General features: G+C 42.3%; 1 protein-coding gene across 3 annotated transcripts in view; it reads left to right on the top strand.

Annotated features, from left to right (window-relative positions):
- ACSM1 (acyl-CoA synthetase medium chain family member 1) overlaps positions 1-21,992 on the top strand; it is a 64,237-nt gene extending 42,245 nt beyond the window's left edge. For 2 of the 3 annotated variants that reach the window (XM_070362433.1, XM_005895570.2), the window contains exons 3-14: positions 1,156-1,366; positions 4,229-4,436; positions 6,765-6,905; positions 7,666-7,825; positions 9,702-9,781; positions 11,976-12,099; positions 14,516-14,596; positions 15,158-15,259; positions 17,991-18,118; positions 19,035-19,134; positions 20,115-20,234; positions 21,657-21,992. In XM_070362433.1, the coding sequence (XP_070218534.1) occupies positions 1,156-1,366; positions 4,229-4,436; positions 6,765-6,905; positions 7,666-7,825; positions 9,702-9,781; positions 11,976-12,099; positions 14,516-14,596; positions 15,158-15,259; positions 17,991-18,118; positions 19,035-19,134; positions 20,115-20,234; positions 21,657-21,743 (1,542 nt within the window). In that variant the 3' untranslated portion in view covers positions 21,744-21,992. The remainder of the gene's footprint in view (positions 1-1,155; positions 1,367-4,228; positions 4,437-6,764; positions 6,906-7,665; positions 7,826-9,701; positions 9,782-11,975; positions 12,100-14,515; positions 14,597-15,157; positions 15,260-17,990; positions 18,119-19,034; positions 19,135-20,114; positions 20,235-21,656) is intronic. The other variant, XM_005895571.3, reaches the window with a different exon arrangement.
- Positions 21,993-22,754: the final 762 nt, after the last annotated feature.

Genomic DNA, 22,754 nt, shown 5'->3' with positions numbered 1-22,754 from the left:
AAACCCTACTCTTTTCCAGTTCCCTTACACCTTCCCATATTATGTTACTGATTTCACAAAAGACGTCTTTACATATTGTGCACCCATTAACATAGTTTATAATTATTTTTTATGCTTTTGTGTTTTACATACGGTGAAAGAATAAAAAGTGAAGCTATGAACCAAAATTATAACAATACTTCTTTTATATTTGTCTGTATATCTATCTCTATTAAATAATTTTATATTTTTGTATTTAGGTTACTCTCTAAAGTTCTTTCATCTCAACTTAAACTCCTCTTAGCATTTCTTTTTTTTTTTTTTTTTTTAATTGCATGCCAGCGGCAAGGGCAGGCGGCAGAAGCCACCAGGTGGGCTCTGCACCCCAGGCACGCCACCCGAGGCACATGGCTGGGGGAGCGGGGGACCCCGCGGCGGCAGCGAGAGCGTTGGGGAACCCGAAGTGCCGGGCTCCACCAGCGGGAGGCGCAACCCAGGGTGCTCGGCTCCGCGCACCACTGCGGAAGCTCAGCGTGCTGCTCCCTCCTCCGCCGGGATCCTCTTAGCATTTCTTATAGGGAAAGTTTAGGGGTAATGAAGTTTAGGGTTGGTTGGATGGCCTCACCAATTCAGTGGACATGAACTTGGGCAAAACTCTAGGAGATAGTGAAGGACAGGGAGGCCTGGCACCCTGCAGTCCATGGGGTCACAAAGAGTTGGACATAACTTAGCGACTAAACAACAACAACAAATTTTATTGAGCACATACTATGTGCCAGGCACTTTTCCTTCTAAAATAATTAATTTAAACTTTACTATATTCTGGGTAGTATTATTCTACCCTTTCCACAGAAGAGAAAACTGAGGCACAGAGAGTAACCTACTGTCCATGTGGAACAAAGGCAGACACATGGGAGAATAAAATTTTAAGTCTTCAATAAGTGACATGAAGGTTATTCATGGTTTTATGTGATTTAAGAGGAGAGGGTTACAGTAGACCAGGAGTTGGCTGGATCACACGTCCCCCCAACTTCTCCTGGCTCTACAAATGTTTTAACATGGGATCTCAGACATTGAGCTACACTCACAGGAATATGACTATGGTAGTGGATTGACCAAATTGGTGTCCCTTTCCTTTGAAGCAGGAACTAACATGTGGTATATGATCTTAACCAGGAGGGCAAGAGAAGTCCAAACCCAGCCCTGTGGTGGGTGAACGATCAAGGGGATGAAGTGAAGTGGAGCTTCAGAGAGATGACAGACTTAACCTGTCGCACAGCCAACGTCCTGACACAGACCTGCGGCCTTCAGACGGGAGACCGTCTAGCGTTGATTTTGCCTCGAGTGCCTGAGTGGTGGCTTGTGTGTGTGGGCTGCATCCGAACAGGTCAGTGACCCAAAGAGACCTTAGGACAGGCCTAGAGCTAATTGGTCCTGAAATATTAGGTGCTTCCTCTTCCCCTAACTTTTTTCTTCTTAATAGTCTTTCCTTCTGTCAAATTCCTTTAAATACTAGTTTACTCCTCATTTACTCTTTCCCTTATACTCACACCTTATCAAGCACAGTGTCGTAATTCTGCCTTCTTCCCTCTCTCTCTCTCTCTCTCTCTCTCTCACACACACACACACACACACACACACACTTTATCTTACACAGTCTCAGACATTCTTACTTCCTTATAAGATTCATCAGTTATTAACATTTTGCCATATTGGATCCCCTCTCCAAGGGAGTCATTAAAGAATCAGTTGCAGACACTGTGACACCCATAAACACCAGATAAACACTGAAATATGTATCTGCTAAGATTCGAGACATTTCTTTCACATAACCGCACAAGAAGTCTCACTCTGATTCAATATAGTTACCTGATGTACATCCAGAGTCAAAATTCCTCAATTATCCCAATAATGTCCTTTATAGGATTATTTTTGTGCTTAAATCAAAAACCCAGGGTTTTTCCTGGCAGTCCAATGGTTAAGATCCCATGCTTCCAATGCAGGGGTCATGGCTTCAAGGAACCAAGATCCCATGTGCCACACCGCACAGCCAACTGTTTTTTTTTTTTTTTTTTTAAACAACTGTACAAAATCCAAATGAGGATCATGTGTTGCATTTAGTTGTTGTCTCACCACAGCCTTCTTTAATATAGAATGTTTCTCTACATACTATATTGTCTGTGTGACAATGCAATGACAGTTTGAAGTGCCTAAGCCAGATGTGTTACAGAATATCCCTCAAAATTTGTATTTCTGTTTCCTTCTTTATGATTATATTCAGGATGAACATTCTTTGCACAAGTACTAGAAGGACTTGTGTCTTTCTTGGTGTACCACATTGGGGATATATACAGTTGGTTTGTCCTAACATCAATGACATTGTTTTATCACTTTAGAAAGGTAGCATCCACCTTTGTAAAGGTGCATTTTCCCTTTGTAGTTAGTAAGTAATCTGTCATGTAATATTATGGGACTTTGTGAATATCCTTTCCCCAACTGTCTTTCAGTTTATGATTTGAAAATTCATTGATGAGTCTTGACTGAATTAAATATTTTAATGGTAGTTTTATATTAGGTATTTCTATTTATATCATACCCTTTACACTTATTAGCCAGCACTCTTGTGTAGAGATTTTCCTTTCCCTTTAATGCTTGTCTATGCATTGACCTATATAATTAGTATGAGATTCATGGATTCTTTTTTGAATCAACTTCAGTTCTGTCATGCATATTCATACAGTATGTCATGTTCTTGTTCATATATTCTCTCTCTTATCTCCTCGCAAATAGTTGTTTAATCCATCAAGATCAAGAATTAACAGCAATGGCTGAGTGCGTATGGAGATGCCATGCCATCTGTATCATTAAGAGATGTTCCATGATTTATATCTGATCCTGTTCACACTGTCCACACTGTTCCTTGAACCTAGGGTAGGCAAGGCACAAGCTAAGGCTGGAAGGAGACTGGAGGAGCCATAGGAACTGCAGCCACGTTTATTCTCTCCTGGCTGACGCAGCAGCCATAGCATAACCTAACACAACACAACCTCTCTCCTGCCTGGCACAGCAGCTGTAGCAGCAGACACACTTATTTTCTCTCCTCTCATGGCTGACCCAGCTGGACACAGCTGTGATCCAGCAGTAATGCCGCTGCTTTTTAGGTGGAGTTCCTATCTGCACATAGCACTGAATCCCTGACCAAACGGGTGCCTCGTGATGCACATGTGCCATGCTATGAGTGATCTCAGCTGCTACACAGTCATTATTTACAAAACGTGGGGCAAGAGAGCCTGAACACACCGTCTTGGATAATTTGGTCTCTCCCCACCCATGAGAAATCCAAGACACATGAGAAATCCAAGACATGAGTTGAGACCTCTGGGATAAAAAGAATTAAAGAAGAATAGAAGTAAAGGATGAAAATTCTAAGAGGCATAGTACATGAAAATACTTAAGAGTCAGGAGTAGCCTAGATGAAGAATGGTCATTTTGAAATAGAGAATAGAGTTGTGTGACAGAAAGGTGAAGCGTGAGCAGTGCTCACTCCAATGTCAGGATGACGCCAAGAGGGTCTTCCTGGAGAGAGGGCACAGGTGTTAGCAAAGAGAAGAACTGTGAAGGAGAAAAAGTCAGTGCTCTGTGGAACATAAACAGGCTAGTAATACGGAAGGTGAGTAATAGGAAGACTCAGAAACGGGCGCCTGATGGAAAAATTAGAATCCAATAGAAGCACACAAAAGTTGAATTAATTGTTGGTGATGGGAGAAGGAAGGTAGGAAAGTTGAAAGGACAGTGTGGTTAACTTAGGGTATGAGGAACGAAGGAAACAGAAGAAATTCAAGGTGACACAAGAGATGTTCAGAGAAGAAAGTGAGAGGAGAAAAAATGGGGGCAGAGATGCAGCATCAGGGACACTGTCCTACTTGTGTCTTTCCCAGATCCCATGGGTAGTTGTGTCAAGAAGGACTCTACTGGCTAGATCCATCTACAGTAGAAAAGTTTAGGATAGGCTTTTCAAATTTTTAATGTGCATAGAAACCACTTGGAGATCTTGTTAAAATGCAGATTCTGAGTCAGTAAGTTTGGGGTGGGGTGTCAGATTCTGTGCCGTAGGTAGTACTGATGCTCTGGACCATACTTTGCATAACAGAGGCCAGCGGATTTCTATGCAGATAAACCAGGCCTGAAGCCCAGGGTTGTGAAGCTGTGAAAGCGAAACAAAAACAAGCAGTTTCCTTCCCATACCTAGGGATCATCTTCATGCCAGGGACCACCCAGATGAAGGCCAAGGACATTCTCTACCGACTACAAGTGTCTGGAGCCAAAGCCATCGTGACCACAGATACCCTTGCCCCAGAGGTGGAGTCTGTGGCACCTGAGTGTCCTTCTCTGAAAACCAAGCTCCTGGTATCTGACCACAGCCGTGAAGGGTGGCTGGACTTCCGATCACTGGTTAAGTAAGTTTCTGTTCTGACGAATGTACTTTCTGAGGAATGGCAGAAGGCCATTCACTTCCAAGTGCTGGTAGAAAATTAGCCAGTGGGAGGAAACTCACCAGGTCTGAGCTTCTCTCCCCAGCTATGTCACTGATTTGCTAAGCAGCCCTCAGTTCATTTACCTCTCTTAGGTGCAAATGTTTTTATCTATAAAATGGGGAAATTTAGCTTCTATGCCTCTCTCACTAATATATATATACTAATAATATATACCCTTGTGCAAAAGAGATACATAGAGTCAGAGGGTTATTGTGTTTCATTTTCCTTATAGGTGGAGAATCTGAAATATTTTTATATAAAAATTAACATTTACAGGAGTTGAATGAAAAGTTAAGATGAATTTTTAAGGTGAAACTTGAGACAGTGAAGAATGAGGCTGTGGCTGACAGGCAGCTTTGGGAGCAAACACTTTCCATCTCTTAGGGTAGGTGGCAATAGGGACAGCTTGAGGGAAAAGTTAGGGTAGTGTTGGAGGTAACAAAGACTCCCTCAAAACTGATTCTGCAAGCCTTCAGGCATTTTTCATATCACACACAAATCATGCTGGATTTGTTTTCTTAAAGTAACTCCACAGTTTTTAAAGCTGTTTACTTAAACCACAAAAGGCAAATATACTAGTGAAATATACTACACATCTTATGCTAGATTATAAAGAAAATTAAATGAAAATAGCTTAAACAAAGAAATTCATTTGAACTCCCTTAAATTGCCCAAAGTCAGTATGGTATCATTTCTCCACGAGAGCCAGTGCTTCCTCCAGCACTGGGATTACTTGCAGTCTCTCTGATTGAATACTTACAAGGAAACTTTCATTTACCATCATAATAGGCTCAAGAAAGAGACTCTGAGTCTAGGAGAAGCTCCCACATATCAAAGCAGTGATATGTGGGATATGAAGGAACCTGGTAGCTCAGCTGGTAAAGAATTCACCTGCAATGCAGGAGACCCCAGTTTGATTCCTGGGTCAGAAAGATCCCCTGGAGGAGGACATGGCAACCCACTCCAGTATTCTTGCCTGGAGAATCCCCATGGACAGAGGAGCCTGGCTGGCTACAGTCCATGGGGTTGTAAAGAGTCGGACATTACTGGGCAACTAAGCACACAGCACAGATTCTGCCTACCCTAAACCTAGCCCTAACCCCAACCACCTCAAACTCATGCCAGGTCATATATATATGTTGCTGCTGCTGCTAAGTCGCTTCAGTCGTGTCCGACTCTGTGCGACCCCATAGACGGCAGCCCACTAGGCTCCTCTGTCCCTGGGATTCTCCAGGCAAGAATACTGGAGTGGGTTGCCATTTCCTTCTCCAATGCATGAAAGTGAAGAGTGAAAGTGAAGTCACTCAGTTGTGTCCGACTCTTAGCGACCCCATGGGCTTCAGCCTACCAGGCTCCTCCGTCCATGGGATTTTCCAGGCAAGAGTACTGGAGTGGGGTGCCATTGCCTTCTCCCATATATATATGTGTATATATATATATCACTTCCATTCTCCCTAGCTTTTTCTTCCCCACCCCTCAACACCAAGTTTATGAGGTTAAATTCCTATAAAGGTAGTCTGTGGGGCTTTTCAGGTGGCTCAGTAGTAAAGAAATCACCTGCGAAGTAGGAGATGCAGGAGACGTGGGTTAGATTCCTAGGTCAGGAAGATCACTTGGAGAAAGAAATGGCAACTGACTTCAATATTCTTGCCTGGGAAATCCCATGGACAGAGGAGCCTGGAGGACTGTAGTCCATGGGGTCACAAAGAGTTAGACACGACTGAGCATGCATGGGACTCAGCAACTAAACAACAACAAAGCTAGTCTGTGTAAAAAACAAGGTTAGCAATGTGACTAAAAGCACAGTGTATGCATCAGACTGAGTTTGAACCCTGGCTCTGCAACTTGCTGGCTATACGTCTTTAGGTAAGTTACCTAATCATTCTGAGCCTCCATTTCCTCATCTGCAAAAGCATCTGCATAAAAGCATTACTTACGTCTTAGGGTTGCTCTGAATAGTGAATGAATTCTTACTTGTAAATCATATAGAGCCTTGTCCAGAATCATAGGAAATACTATTTCGGTGTTTGTTAAATTAAGAAATAATCCATCATATTTTCCCCATTTTTTAAAATGCAGAAATGTCAGGTCACCTATCTGAGCCTCCCATAAACTTTCTTTGATGCCTAATACTGGGAGTTACAAACCCCATTTTTCTAACTCAAAGCCTCATATTGTTTCTTTTGCTTCCCCAGAGAATGAAATAGTAAGAAACATGACTTCTGTCCTTTGTACTGAATTCCTTTGCAGATCAGCCTCCCCAGATCACATCTGTATTAAGTCAAAGACCCTGGACCCAATGGCCATCTTCTTCACCAGTGGGACCACGGGCTTCCCCAAGATGGCAAAGCACAACCACGGATTCGCTTTACGATCCTATTTCCCAGCATGGTAGGAAAGAGGGCACCAACTTAGAAGCTGGGCCACAGATACGGGGTGGAGTGTGCATCTGTATGTGCTGGGAAAGGAACTCTAGGTGGAATTGACCCCATCCTGTTTATTCTTTTTGCTGTCTTTGGTTCACACCCCTGAAGGTGTGAGTATAGGCTAGGTATGAGTGTTTGCTGACAGACACCTCTGAATATCAAAAGAGGAACCTTTGGGTCCTACCTAAGCACCTTCAGAGGAGATGTAAAGGAGTGAGTGGAAACAGAAGGCATTCTGAAAACCACACAAATGACAAGCCTCTGTGTCCCTGTCAGTGGCTCCAGGGTTTGGTGGGAAAGATAAAATGCTCCAGCAGTGTGACCTTAAGTGGCAGATCCTCTCCCTCCTCAACTGTGGACAAACTGGGCATGAAGCCCAATCATGAGCTCTTAGGGAAAATAATATCTGAAACTAAGCCACACTAAGCCACTTCCCTATCGGGGAACAAACACAGAGCTGAAGCTGGGATAACTATTTAGTCAATGTTAAACCAAACTCTCTCCCTCTTCTTCCCTTCCTCCAACTAATAATATTCAAACCAAACAATGTTCTATATATTTTCTAACTTTTTAACTAAACCAGGGGAGGAGAAGGCTTTTTGGAGACAGCTGATATCTGGACTAATGATAAACACTGAGTAGCAAAACCCTGAGGAATGAGGGTGTAAAGAAGGGGAGGATAGTAGTCACAATAGTATCTGAGGCCAACTGTATTTTGGAGATAGCAGGAAATTGTTGCAGCTGAAGATGTCTGATGTCTTCTGGTGCCTGTCAGACACAGGCTGGATTCTGGCTGCCTTGGGGTCCCTGCTTGAACCATGGACAGCGGGGTCTACAGTCTTTGCTCATCATCTGCCTCAGTTTGACCCTAAGGTCATTATAGAGGTAAGAAGATTAACCTTTCAACATCAACAAACTCCCAAAAGAAAGTCATTTCAAGCTCAAAAGTTTGACCCAACTGAGAAATATTTTATTTAGCAAAGAAGTCTCTTAACACAACCCTGGCTCTGGGTTTCCTAAAGTGTGAAGCACTAAATCAGTCATTGTATCAGAATTACATCAAGATGTAACCTTGAAGAAAACACACATTCCAAACCTTTCCCTAGACCTATGGATCAGACTTTGTGGACTTGGGAACCAGAATATAATTTCTGAGAAATGAAAGCAAGCTCAGGTCTCATGGACCCTCACTCTACCAGGGCCAGGTAGCTGGAGTGTGAATGTGTGTGTGTGTGTGTGTGTGTGTGTGTGTGTGTGTGTGTATACTCAGTTTAATGATGTATTTAGAAACAGAGGCCTTGGAATGTGGCAGATCTAGTTACTTATCCCATGTTTGACATTTATTAGTGGCACTCTGAGCTTCAGTTTCCTTATCTGTAAAGTGGGAGTTTTAGTGGTTGCTGCCTCCAAAATTGTTGGGAATATTAATGAGATTATGTGTGCTTAGCCCTGAAAGTAGCACATAGAAAATACTCAATAAATGGTAGCAGTTGCTGTTAAGTATACCTTATGACAGTAATCAAGGTCACCTGCATGAACACCTTCACTGTATTTCTCCTCACCTGAAAATTGTGTCTCCACTCACTCCCCTGCTTTATATGTCAGAGGCAGACATGCCTCTTCACCTCTCAAAGTCCAGCTCCCACTTGACACCTGCTGTCAGTCTTGTTCTTTTCCCTGCCCTCTGTTTGGAGCCCCTCTCTATTAATCTTAAACTCTCTAAACCTTTTCTCATGTATTTTCAATCTTTCGCTTTTCATTGATGCTACTCCTCAGTCAATAAACGTATGCAAAGTTCCTCATCCTAAAAATATCTTCCCTTCACCTTGGTACACATTGGACCAACCCTGTCTTTCCTTCCTTAATGTCAAATTGTTCCATGGAACACTCTCCACTTGCGACAGCCACAGCCTCTTTACCCCGCTTACTCCTGAACATTGCACTCTTCCAAGACTCTGCCTTCAGCTTTCCCTCCCTTCCAAGTAATTTCCTTCACTTCAGTTTCTCCAGCAGACACTTCTACTCAGGTGGCTCTCGAAATTACCTCGTCTTTTCTCTCCCAGATAATTTCGCCACATCTTTCTGCTGGTTGGTTAGGTCTATCTGATCATCCCTTCAGCAGCTGAAACTGTACCTTCCATTTCTCCTTCCCTGATCCTATATCAATATCTGCCTCTCCTTCATTATTTTCTGCCTTCATTCTACCAGTCTCTGAGGCATAAAGCTGCACAAATGACCTGAATCCCCCACCAGGTCCAATTCTCCTTTCCCTACAAGGGGTGTCCCTAAAGTCTCAGTGTATTTTAGACTTGAATTATTTCAAAGTATTAATTCTACAAATTTACTCCAAACTGCATTTGAAAGTTTGTTTACTATATTTTATACTTGTTACTTTCATGAATGTTTAATAATAAGCTTTTGAATTTACTTATTAATAGTTTCAATCTCTCTTATTGAAGATGGGAGATCGTGACTAAAATGAAAGATATGAAATTAAAATATTACTATTCATATTCACAAAACAAAACTTTACCTCCATCAATTTTCTGACCAACACCTCAACTTAGGCTTTCTTGTGTTCCCCCAATAGTACCTGACACGTGCCATGTATGAAATTCATGCTCAATTTATATATTGAAAGAATTAACAAATGAATAAATGGGCTCCCCTAGAGGAAAGATCAGAATTAAAATGCTAATAACAGATCTGTATTTTAAACCTTAATTGTGAAAATAAAGTTTCTTCTCTCCTCACTTTCTAGACATTTTTCAAATATCCAATTACCCAATGCCTTGCTGCACCTTCTGTATACCGAATGATTTTGCAGCAGAATTACACCAGGTAAGGTAGAAGTGGCTGTGGCTGGTAACAAGAATATCTGGGTACCATTTTAAGTAATCTGATACACTGAAGTCTGTTTTCAACTATGGTTCTTTGCGGATACTCTGTGTGTGTGTGTGTATGGTAAGTGTTGGTGGTGATAATTAGCAGCCAGTCTACCCAAATGAAACATTCAGTGAACCTTCATCGTTTTGTTTCTTTTTCTTTTTTAAGCACTTTTGTTGTGAAATAAACATACAGAAAAATACATAAGATCCACATTTACAGATTAATGAGTTGTTGAAAACAAAACATCTACGTAACTACTCACTGAAGTCACAAAAAGAGAACATTGCCAGCACCCCACAGCCCTTCTCATGCCTCCCCATCTCCCCAAAAGGAATCTACTATCTTGGCTTTTATGGTGTTCATTTCCTTATTTTTCCCTTAGTTTACCTCCTAAGGAAATATCCCCAGAAAAATTGTTCTATTCTACCCGCTTTTGAACTTCATGTAATTATACATTATTCTGTAGTATCTGGCCTAGTTTTTCACTGTTATGTTTCTAAGATGTGTCTGCATTGTTACCTGATAGTGGAGTCAATTTTCATTACTATAAAATATCATATTTTATAAAAGTACCACATTTTTAATGAATTCTATTAATGGACATTTGGATATGTTTCATTTGGGACTATTGATTAATGCTACATCGAATTCTTGCACATGTATAGTGATGCATAAACACACATTTCTGTAGAACTTCTCCGGGAAAGGAATTGTTAGGTCACACTGACATCGCACGCTACTTCTTTGTTTTCCAAAGTATTGAACCAATGTATGCTCCCACTGGGAGGGTAGGAGAAGTCCTATTGTTCCATATCTTCGGTAGTATTAGTTATTGTCAAAGTTTTAAATTTTGCCAACTTAATGTGTTTGTATTCTCTGGTTTTGTTTTTGCATTTCCACATGTTTGTGGATTATTTTTTAACTAACTTGAAATCTGTTCTTTGAACCTTATGGTCACTTATATAACTCTTATATAACTTACATAACTCTGAAAGTGAAATGGCTACTTCAAAATCAGAGCTAATGTTTCAGACTTAAGAGTTAAAATATTAAGGAGTTCAGTTTATTAAGACAACTGAAATACAGCTTGATTTTACTCATGAACCCTCAATCTAGTTGAAATATGTTTCCAACTTTACTTCAAATCTTATATTTCAGTCTCTTCTTGCGACAACCCCGAGAAGGTGACCAAACCTAGTTAAAGTTCAACCAGGGCTTAACTATTGACTCCACTGGACACTCTGCCCATTTTATGTATTTCAGATAAAGCTCAATAAGAATGAGAAACATGCGCTCAATGAAACCAGTCATCCTGTCCTTTACTACTGGCTCTGTTTGTACCAAGAGAGAGTGATAAGGGAGTCTGCCACCTCCCTCATCCCTAGAAGTTGTCCCAGCTCAGCACTATGCCAACTGGTACTAAGACCTCAATCCCATTTACCCACTTCCTTCAGGGAATCCATCGTTTTGTGATAGTTTCTGTGTCATTTATGGACATTTTCATGGAGAAATTGAGGAGAGGAGTTACACACACAACGTACCTGGAAAACTACTGCAAACGTTCACAGCAGACATTTCTGTTCAGTCCAGAATCCTTCAGGGCTGCTGCCTGTGATCCTTTTCTTTTCTTACAGAAAGCTCACTCTTCCTGATGTCCTGAGCAATTCATTTCCAACCCCTAATTTGTGTTCTCCAGCCAGAGAATAAACAAAAGCTCTTCAATTCATATAAGTCCACTGAAGGCAGTATAGTTTTATTATCATCCTAGCATACCCTTGGGGTCTTATCCCTCAGTCCTTATGGTTTATAAAATATCCCTTTAGCTACACATGTTTAGAATGAGTTCTAAGCACACTCCCCACCCCCATTAGATCAACATCCAAATTCAATCCTGATCTCTGTGATTTAACCCATTAGACTCACCACAACCACCACTTACCTTCTTCTAGAGGAGTTAACAGGGACCAAAAGGAAATGAGTGCCTTCCACTTGGATCTGACCATTAGTAAATGCCCAGAAGGCAAGTAAGAAAGTGAAGAAGTAGAAGGATGAATGATCCAGATGACAGTGCTCTTAACATCCCGGGCCTAAAGTAGAGCACCCAAGCCTAATCTGAGCCTCTGTTGACACTTTGCCTTCTGCTCAGTCTTAGGTTCCCCACTCTGGAACACTGCTGTACTGGTGGGGAAGCCCTGCTGCCCGAGGAGCAAGAACAGTGGAAAAGACAGACAGGTGTTCTGCTCTACCAGGCCTATGGACAGTCAGAAACGGTAGGTGAAATGTCCCTTCTGGACCGGTCAAGATGTGCTTATCCACTGACCTCAGGAGATAAGTTGCATCATGCTGAGGATGTGCAAAGGCACCAATGTGTGCACAGCATTGCTCAAAGCCAGTGGGAGGCTTCAGAGCTCTTAGCTAATTTATCCCAAACAAATTGACAGAAAAGACAATTCACAGCTCATCCATTTGTCAAAAGACCAATGTGCTGAAAACTACTGGACAAAGACTTATAAAAGGGTCTAAGGGCATGGTGCCACTGTACCTGTGATAATTGGTTTAAGGGAGCCCAGGAAGGGCAGTGGGACAGATGGCATTCTCCAGAAACATGCAGGCCACCACCACAGAGCCTGTCCACTTCACCATCCCTTCCTAGGCAGCAACTAGAGGAGCAGGCAAGAACTGGTACTAGAAGTTCACTAGTTCATTTCTGCCTGTTTAGAGAACATAGAGCTTGGATTGTGAGACACTAGCACGGGAGAGACTTCTATATGCACCCCCATATACACACAATGTAATCCCCAAAAGGATCACCAACCAGTCAGGTAGGCAGGGTCTTCATAGTATCATGCGTGTCTTAACCTCAAGGACTTTATCCATGATAGTGTGAGCAGGTACCTTTCTTCCAACACTTTCTCAATCCATTTTCTATGCTGGACCAAGCAATTTTCCCCTACCTCCCTATCACCCCTTTAGGTGACAGAGGGATGACTGTCGTCTCAGGACCTGTAGCAAAATAGATGTTCTAGACCCAATTCACTTGTCTGACATTATTCTCCAAAACAAAAATTAAAGAATCAGTTTTGGGGTCTGCTTCCAGGTCCAAGAAATGTTAAGACTCTAGGTATGTCCTTGCTGGTTTACAGTTTATATTCGGACAAGGAGAATGAGGTTAGAACTACACACCACACTCATGACACTTGACCATTTTTCTCAATGACTCATAACAGAAAACTCTCCAATACCTAGATGGTGCTTTATTTCACCAAACATTTTCACACCTGTCCACGCATCTGTGCAACATTTTCTACATGCCTATAGTGTGAACAGTGACAGCAGAGGAGAAAATGCTTCCTCTTCCAGGAGCTCAGACCCCAGTCCAGATCTCAGCCTTCCAGTTACAGGTTTCAAGACTGTAGGCAAATTACTGAGTCTTGCTGAGTTGAGCTTTCCCATCTCTGAAATGGAAATGCAATGCCAATCTTGCCAGGTTGTGACAAGGTAAATGGAAGGAACTATACACATTTCTGGGCACAGTGCTGAACTCCTACTGCATTTATGGTTTTCATTGTTGGTTTTTAGGTAGATATTGTGTTTAGATGCTGGAGGTGCAAAGATGGGTGGGACATCTCTATTCTCTGAATGCTCATTATCTACTGAGGGAAACAGACTAACAAAAACAAACATAATGCCCCACTGGCAACAATGGAAGTGTGGGGGAAAATACTACAGAAAGAAAATCTTCCAACTTACTTTTCTTGGGACCTGAATGATAGTTAGAAGTAGTTGTTTACTGAATACTTGATGTATGCCTGGCTCACACTCAAAAGCACTCAAAGTGATAAATGTTATAATTATCCTCTTTTGACAGAGAGGACATCAAGGGGGATTAATTGGTATGTGGCTAGTAAAGGGTGGAGTCAAGATTCAACCTGTGGTCTATCTGGATATAAAGCTCTTAACTTTAGCAAGAATGATATTTTGAAAGTGAAAGTGAAGTCGCTCAGTCGTGTCCACCTCTTTGCGACCCCGTGGACTGTAGCCCACCAGGCTCCTCTGTCCGTGGGATTCTCCAGGCAAGAATACTGGAGTGGGTTGCCATTTCCTTCTCCAGGAGATCTTCCTGACCCAGGGGTCGAACCCAGATTTCCCGCATTGCAGGCAGACGCTTTAACCTCTAAGCCACCAGGGAAGCCCAAATAATATTTTAGAGAACCGTTAAGAAGGAAAAAGCTTCATCAGGAAGACCAAAGGAGTAGGGCAGTGCAAAGGGGACAACATGAACTATGTGAATAATTTCAACACAACTCTGAAAAGTAGTTGAGGCAGCTCCAAGTAAGTGTTTATTAAATGGGTTCATGGCCTTCCTCTGGGACACTGACACATGTCCAGTATAAAGTGTGAACTCCACACCCTACATTATACGCCCCCAGCCTGGAGCTGACTCCTCTGCTTCTTCTTGGCCTCTCCCACTGGAATCAGACCCAGCATCAGGCTCAGTCCCAGTTCATGTCAGATGCAGTGAATGCCTGCTGACTAGAATTGGGTCAATGCCTTCCAGCTTCCCCACAAGGGCTCTTTGCACAGCATTAAATGACATTTGTGAGCATGGATGCTGTGTTTGATTCTTGAAGCTTTGTGATCAGCCTAGACTCTTGGCCAACTCCAGTTCTCTTCTTTTGTAAACAGGGAATAAGCTGTGGCACTCTCCGGGGGATGAAGATCAAGCCAGGTTCCATGGGGAAGGCCATCCCACCCTTTGACATTCAGGTTTGATGGGAAAGATATTGGCAGAGAGCAGTTAGTGTTTGGCTAAGATTAGACCATTGTGTGGCAGGAGATGACAGAACCAGCCATGCCTCCCAGTTGTCCTTTCTACTCTCTGCCTACATTTCCTCTAATTTCCTGGGGAAGTTTCTGTTGAGAAATGTCCTGGGCATGAGTGCAACGTTCTGGGCATGAGTGCAGCTTTCCGGGATGTCCAGAGGCCTCGCTCACCTAGCCTGGAGAAAGAGTACTTACTGTAGCGCTGGAGGCTCTCTCCACTGCTGGTGCTTTTAGTCTTTCCTGATCCATATTTTCTAGCTTGAAGACACATTTGGGATGTGTATATATCTATGAAACAAATAGATTCACCCATGACTTGGATTTCTCCATTTGCTGGCTTCAAAGACTTCTGACAGTTTTATTATTTTCTGAGAGGGCTCCTGTATCACAACCCCTTTCCGCAGTTACCCCTACTGTGTCACATGAATAGGCCAGGCAATATTTGAGTGGGGCAGGAATGTTGGGGATCCTTGCAGGGTGGGATTCACAGATCTCTTGCTCCAGATCATTGATGACAAGGGCAATATCCAGCCTCCCAACACGGAAGGAAACATTGGCATCAGGATCAAGCCCACCAGGCCCATAGGCCTCTTCATGTACTATGAGGTAAGAACACACCATCTGCTTCCAAACAGCTCCAAGAATCCTCACAGGGAGTTGTGTAGGTGATAACAGACTAAACTCAACTCTGCATTCTGAAACGTCTTCCATCTTCCTTTATTCACGCCAGGTCAATGAAATCTAATTAATCTCAAAGCTCTTAATCTCACATCCCTTTCTATCATAACCCATCTGACACTTACAGGATGACTAATGGAGTAGAAAACAGCTTAACTTCAGAACCAACAGACTTGAAGTCCAACTATCTCTTATGGTTAAGAATGTTGGCTTTGAATGGGTTCAAATCATACCAACATACTACCAACAGGATGGACACAAATCTATTAAATCTTGCTGAGCCTCCAGGGGTGTCTTTATCCCCTATTTCAGAGGAAAAAAATGCATATTGAAAAATTGACATGTTTTCCCCAAGACAAAATAAATGGCAGGATTAGAGCTCAAGGTGATGTGTTTTAGGCCCCAAACTCTAAATGAGAAATTCAGAGATTAGAGAAATCTACAATAAAGGAATCTACAATAAATATAAGGAAACCTGCTATAACTCTTCATCAGACAAACTCTGGCTAGCAGTGGCCACCGAAAGGAAATTCTTAGCTTCCGAGATTGACTGTGGAAGTGTAGACAAGCCCTGAAACTGATCTCAGACTCCATCTCCTTTCTGTAAAGTCACAGCCACTGGTGTCATTGTTGTCCTCACACTATGGCCTGAAGTGGGAAGGGAATCCTGGTTCTCTCATGGTCCTATGCTGAGAAGCAAATATGCAAGTCTTAGCCTTATTCTCAGTAGCACAATTTAAAGGTTGGATAAAAGAGAAATATAGAGTAACAGGCATACAGATCATCAGTCCTTAATCCTGTTTACAAGTTAGAATGATTTGAGGAAATATTTTTTAAATGGTAGGATCCAACCACAGAGATTCTTGTTAAATTGAACTGGGGTGGTCAAGAGAAATTACTTTAAAAAAATTGTACATGACGTATTTTATTTTGCAAAAATGTCTTCACATATGGCCACATCGATTTCTCCCATTTCACATGTTCTCATGGCAAAGAGACATCACTGTTCCACTAAGATTTGTTGATTTATATTCTGTTCTTTCATTTCCTTTTTCTTGAAGTAAAATATATACATACATGTAACATAAAGTTTACTCTTTTCACTATTCTTGAGCATACAATTCAGTAGCACTGAGTAAAATTTAGAATATTGGACAACCATCACCCCTATGCATCTGCAGAAAAATTTCACCATTCCCAGAAGAAATTCTGTTCCCACTGAACTGTAGCTCTACTCCCCTTCCACGTGCTTGTTCTATCCATTATGGAAAGTAATATATTGAACTCTTCCAGTTTTATTGTAGAACTGCGTATGTCTCCCTTGAATTCTGTCAATGTTTACTTTATATTATTCTGATTTCTCCCTTTATATAATTCTGATTTCTCCCTGTCAGTGTTTGCATCAAATATTTGGTACTAGGCTGTCAAATGCATATTTGCTTCTAAACATTATATAGTCTTGGTGAGTTAACCCTTTTTTCAATATATAATATCCTTTTCTTATCACTTGTAACACATTTAACTTCAAGTTTACTTTGTTTACTATTTGATAGCTATCTCAGCTCTCTTTTGACTCCTAATTGAAAGGAATGTCTTTTTCCACACATGTGAGTGCAGATAAAAAATCTGAGTAAGATTTGTGGATGGTATCAATATCAGTGTCCTAGTTGTGATATTGAACATTATTTTTGCAAGATGTTACTATGGGGAGAAACCATGTAAAGGTAGGTAAGATCGCTCTTATTATTTCATATGAAAGTGAAAGTGTTAGTTGCTTAGTCATGTCCAACTCTTTGGGACCCCATGGACTGTAGCCCGCCAGGCTCCTCTGTCCATGGAATTCTTCAGGCAGGAATACTGGAGCTGGTTGCCATTTCCTTCTCCAGAGAATCTTCCCAACCCAGGGATTGAACCTGGGTCTCCTACATTGCAGGCAGATTCTTTACCATCTGAGCCACTAGGGAAGCCCATATTATTTCTTATTCTGTGCTTAGTCATTTAGTTGTGTCCCACTCTTTGTGACCTCATGGACTGTAGGCTGCCAGGCTCCTCTGCCCGTGGGGATTCTCCAGGCAAGAATACTGGAGTTGGTTGCCATTTCCTCCTCCAGGGGATATTCCCAACCCAGGGATCGAACCCACCTTTCTCACTTCACAGGTGGATTCTTTACCATCTGGACCACCAGAGAAGTCCAATTATTTCTCATAACTGCATGCAAATATACAATTATCTTAAAAGTTTAATTAAAACACCATTTTCACAGTCTTTGTGTGAGGCTCAAATAGGTAATCTTTTGAGAAGAAAATTCATTCAGCAAACATTTATTGACATCTCCCATCTGTCCAGGCACTGTGTGAATGCTGAGCTTATAAGAGTGAATGAAATAAATGGAATTATACTCTAGTAGAAATTTTATTCTACTGGAGTACCACACAAAACTGAGTTGTTATTTTTTTTAATGCTCTTAAAATTTGCTTAGTATTGTTCACTATTTTACCAGTAGCATGCATTGAGTGCTTGCATGCAATGAAAATAGAGAGATATAAAAACTGCCCAAGTCAGGTAGAGCAGGATTTGAAGCCAGTATCTGAACCCTGTGTTGAGGCTCATCATCTCTAAACTCATTGCTTTCAACAAAGGAGTGCTGTTCTCTTTGCAGGATAACCCAGAGAAAACAGCTGAAGTGGAATGTGGGGACTTTTATAACACTGGGGACAGAGCAACTATTGACGAAGAGGGCTACTTCTGGTTCCTTGGGAGGAGTGACGATGTCATCAATGCATCCGGGTAGGTGTAGCTGACCCTGAGCCAGAAGGTATCACTCTCATATGCCTCGTGGGATCTAGCTTGCCCAGATCCTTCGTGCATTGGTGGTGGACTCTCAGACTTGTTCTGAACCATGGTAAGTCATCATGCAATTTAAAGGGACTGGGAAGGAAATCTTTACTTTGGTCCCTCTTTGCTGAGGGAGCTTATTCTGTGTGCTCCTCTGATGAAGCACACACCACAAAAAAACATAACAACAACAATAATAAAATTCACCTTTATGGAATATGTATTATGTGACAGCGCTCTGTGCAGTGTCTTATACAATCCACTTCTCAATGCTAGAAGGCAGCTGTGACTATGCCCATTCTATTTTTTTTTTTTTTTTAATTTTAGGGGAGGAGGCCCACACTGTGCAGCATGAGGGATCTTATTTCCCTGAGTGGGAATTGAACCTGTGCCCTTGGCAGTGGAAGCACAGAGTCCTAACCACTGAACCACCAGGGAATTCCCTTGATTATGCTCATTTTACTTGAGGAAACTGAATCAGTGACCAGTGGAGAAAAACTTGCCTGAAGTTTCCAAGACAGTAGAGGGTACAGCCCAGATTTAAACTAAAACGGTCTGATTCCAATTCTGTTGTCCCTAAGTCTTAAATAATTTATAAAGGAAATAAAATGACACATTACATAGTTTAGGAACAGGATGTAAAATTTCAACAAATGTTGAAGATAAAGAGTTTTTATGCCAGAGGAAGCTGCTTGACTTCAGGAATCCACATTTCAGTCCTCTTACACAGCCTTTGCACAGGCCTCTGGCTCCCTGTGACAGTTCCCCTCTGTGCCAGGGGAAGATGTATCTCTCCAAAAGGTGAGACCTGAGGGCCTGGGTCACCCTAGCCCTGGAATTTGCTCAAAAGGAACCATTGGTCCTGCAGATACCGCATTGGGCCAGCAGAAGTAGAGAATGCCCTGGCAGAGCACCCAGCGGTGGCTGAGTCTGCTGTGGTGAGCAGCCCGGACCCGGTTCGAGGCGAGGTGAGGAGGAAGACATGGGGTCATCGTGGCTGGGTGTGGGCCTGGGGAGACATGTCCATGCATGGTCCAGGCCCATACCTACCCAGCCTTGGGTGGAGGGAGGGCAGTGTACATGTGCACTTAACACTATGTGGACATCAGGGGGCACTGTGGCCTCATCTGTGACTGAAATGATGCTGATTGGGAATGCGGCTGCTGATGCCATCTAGGAGTTAATGAACCCTTTCTATGCACCAGTTTATTTATCCCTCACAGAGCACAATGAATTAATGACTCTTTTCATACCTTTTTACAGAGAAGGAAACAGAGGCATGAAGAGGTTAAATAACTTGTCTGGATTACGCAGCTAATGAGTGGTAGAGTCAAAAGGGAAATTGAGGACTCTGGGTCCAGAGGATACATTCATTGATTCAGCAAGTGTTCATTGAATACCTTCTGTGTACAATCCCTGTGAAATTAAATGAAGACATAAGTAATAATATGAAACTAGTAGATTACCAACATTTATTAAGTGCCAAGTTTTAACAATTATTAAATGTCCATAGAACTCTACCTACCTAGTGAAAATGGTGATAACAATGAGAGGAATGCAGATAAATTTAAACTAGCTTCATGTTTTATATGCATTATCTCATGGAATCTTTACATAAACCTGATGAAGAATGAACCTCTTTTCTCCCCATTTCACAGGAAAGGAAATTGAGATTAAGAGAAGTTAAGTGACTTTTCCAGGGCAAAAAGTGGAAATCACAAGTATTCAGATTTCTAAAAGCTCAACTGTCCGTTTGTTTTTCCATTAATGTAATGAGCATTTACCCTTTGTTTTATTTTTGGCCACGCAGTGTGGTATAGTATGTGGGATCTTAGTTCCCTGACCAGGGATGGAGCACTGCCCTCTGCTGCAGAGGAGAGTCTTAACCCTTGGAAGTGCCAAGCATTTACTTTTTGAACTGAGTCTCCACGCTGGTTCTTTACTGCAGGTAGTGAAGGCATTTATTGTCCTGAACCCGGAATTCTCGAGCCGTGACCCAGGCGAGCTCACCAAGGAGCTGCAGCAGCATGTCAAGTCAGTGACAGCCCCATACAAGTACCCGAGGAAGGTGAGCGAGAGCAGCTGGGTGGGGTCTGGTCCCTTTGAGCGCTTCTGGGGATTCCACTGCCTCGGTCTCATAGGATGTTGTGTAGCTGGGGTGAAGCAGAAGCACCCAAGAGAATTAAAAGTTTTGCCTACAGAAGAAGCTTTTCAGTTTATGGGTGTTGGGGAGCCCACTTAATTGGATAGAACCTCTATCCTGTGTTAGAAACTCATCCATTGCTGGCTTGTCAACCTAAAGAAAAAATACTAGACAATTGTCCAAAGATATCCACGTAAATTATTTATAATCTTTCAAAATTTGAAAAAGACATCCAAATCAGCAACTTCCAAACTTTTGAAAAACATTATTTGTAGTGAAATATACATTTTATATTGCCATCCAGTATACATATATGTACATAACAAAGAAAAATTAGCAAAACGATATTTATCCTAACAACATGTAATACATTCTGATACTTTTTATTCAACTTCATTTGTTTTAAATACCATGAACAACATACAAAAAATGTTCAACAATAGATAAAGGATTAAATTATTCAAGAAATTTAATATTATTCTGCAACTTAAAATGTGATTTTTATTTTTAACATAAAAATATCATGACAATATAGTATTGAGATAAAAATGCAGGCTATGAAAGAATATATATAATACTATACTATTTGTTGGAGAAGGCAATGGCAACCCACTCCAGTACTCTTACCTGGAAAATCCCATGGATGGAGGAGCCTGGTAGGCTGCAGTCCATGGGGTCACGAAGAGTCAGACATGACTGAACAACTTCAGTTTCACTTTTCACTTTCATGCATTGGAGAAGGAAACGGCAACCCACTCCAGTGTTCTTGCCCAGAGAATGCCAGGGAAGGGGGAACCTGGTGGGCTGCCGTCTATGGGTTCGCACAGAGTTGGACACAACTGAAGCGACTTAGCAGCAGCAGCAGTTAAGAAGGGTTAGATGTTACTGTGGGTAACAAACAGCCCCGAATTTGTAGTGGATTGTAACAAGGAAGAGGTCTTTCTTGCTCATGCCACTTGTCCACCATGGCTTTCCTGGGGCCTTTGTTCCACATCTTCTCATCTTGGGACCAGGATAAAGGAGCAACTGCCTTGTAGGTACCCGCCAAAGTACTAGAAGAGATGCACAGAGAAGGTGGCCTGTCTCAATGATTCCCAGCTTTTTTATTAGAGGTGGCATACTTCACTCCTACTCATATGTCATTGGCCAAAGTACATCAAAGGGCTGCATCCAACTTCAGAGGGTAGGAGAAGAATCTGACAAAAATGGTGGAACCAGACTGTCCCACTGTGTCCACCTGTCTGGGGGTCTGTGAAGGGGCAAAGGAGGAGAGCTGCTGGGAGTTGATTGAAAATGATGGGGGTCAGGGGAACTCAACTGGAATGGGTTTGCTTTACCTTCATCCAGGTGGAGTTTGTCTCAGAGCTGCCCAAAACCATCACTGGCAAGATAAAGAGAAGTGAGCTTCGGAAGAAGGAGTTTGGTCAGAAGTAGTTGGCAATAACTTCTGAAGTCATCCTGTGATCTTGGCCAAATTCCTAACTGCCTCAGTTTCCTCACGATGGTGAGATGAGGAGAGGAATGTTGAGAGCGGTGACCTGAAAGAGAACCAGGAAGGCTAACATTCCAGCATTTTGGCACTTTTAAATTAATATCAGTCACTATCCTTTCTTCAAGTTCCCTGTTCCTCTCAGATTTCCCAGGTGAGCGCTCAGAGAGGAAATAAAATATTTGAGTTAACATCAACAGTGACTCTGTTGTGTGTTTATTTTGAGAAATCTTGTGCTAAATGCTCAGTTCAGTTCAGTCACTCACTCATGTCCCACTCTATGCGACCCATGGACTGCAGCATGCCAGGCTCCCCTGTCCAACACCAACTCCCTGAGCTTGCTCAAACTCATGTCCATTAAGTCAGTGATGCCATCCAACCATTTCATCCTCTGTCATCCCCTTCTTCTCCTGCCTTCAATCTTTCCCAGCATCAGGGTCTTTTTCAATGAGTCAGTTCTTTGCATCAGGTGGCTTCAGCCTCAGCATCAGTCCTTCCAATGAGTATTCAGGACTGATTTCCTTTTGGATTGACTGGTTTGATCTCCTTGCAGTCCAAGGGACTCACAAGAGTCTTCTCTAACACCATAGCTAAGTGCTGGCCCTCTGTAATTCCCAGAATCCCCATCAAAGATTGCCCCAGGGCCTGATTCTCCCTCCTGGTTCCAGAGACTCTGGGTGACCCCTCACACTCATTCAATGACCAGGAGCTGAAGGTCTAGGAGGACAATCTGTGGGGCCCCAGGGATCTGGCTTGCCTCTGCCCAACTAGAGAGTGAGGCAGGAGGCAGGGCATTTGTGGTGTCTAAGGAATGGAGTAGAGGGGAGGGCAGCCCAGCTTGGTGGCTACACTTCTCATCTGCCACCATCCAGTGGATCTGCTGCCTCTCCCCTGACTAATAATGCTGATGTTGGTGCTTGCAGATTGAGCTGGGGTCAGCACAGGTGAGTGAGAGT

This window comes from Bos mutus, chromosome 25 (assembly GCF_027580195.1).
Source record: "Bos mutus isolate GX-2022 chromosome 25, NWIPB_WYAK_1.1, whole genome shotgun sequence".
Classification (NCBI taxonomy): Eukaryota; Metazoa; Chordata; class Mammalia; order Artiodactyla; family Bovidae; genus Bos; species Bos mutus.
This window is presented reverse-complemented; position numbering and strand designations above follow the sequence as displayed.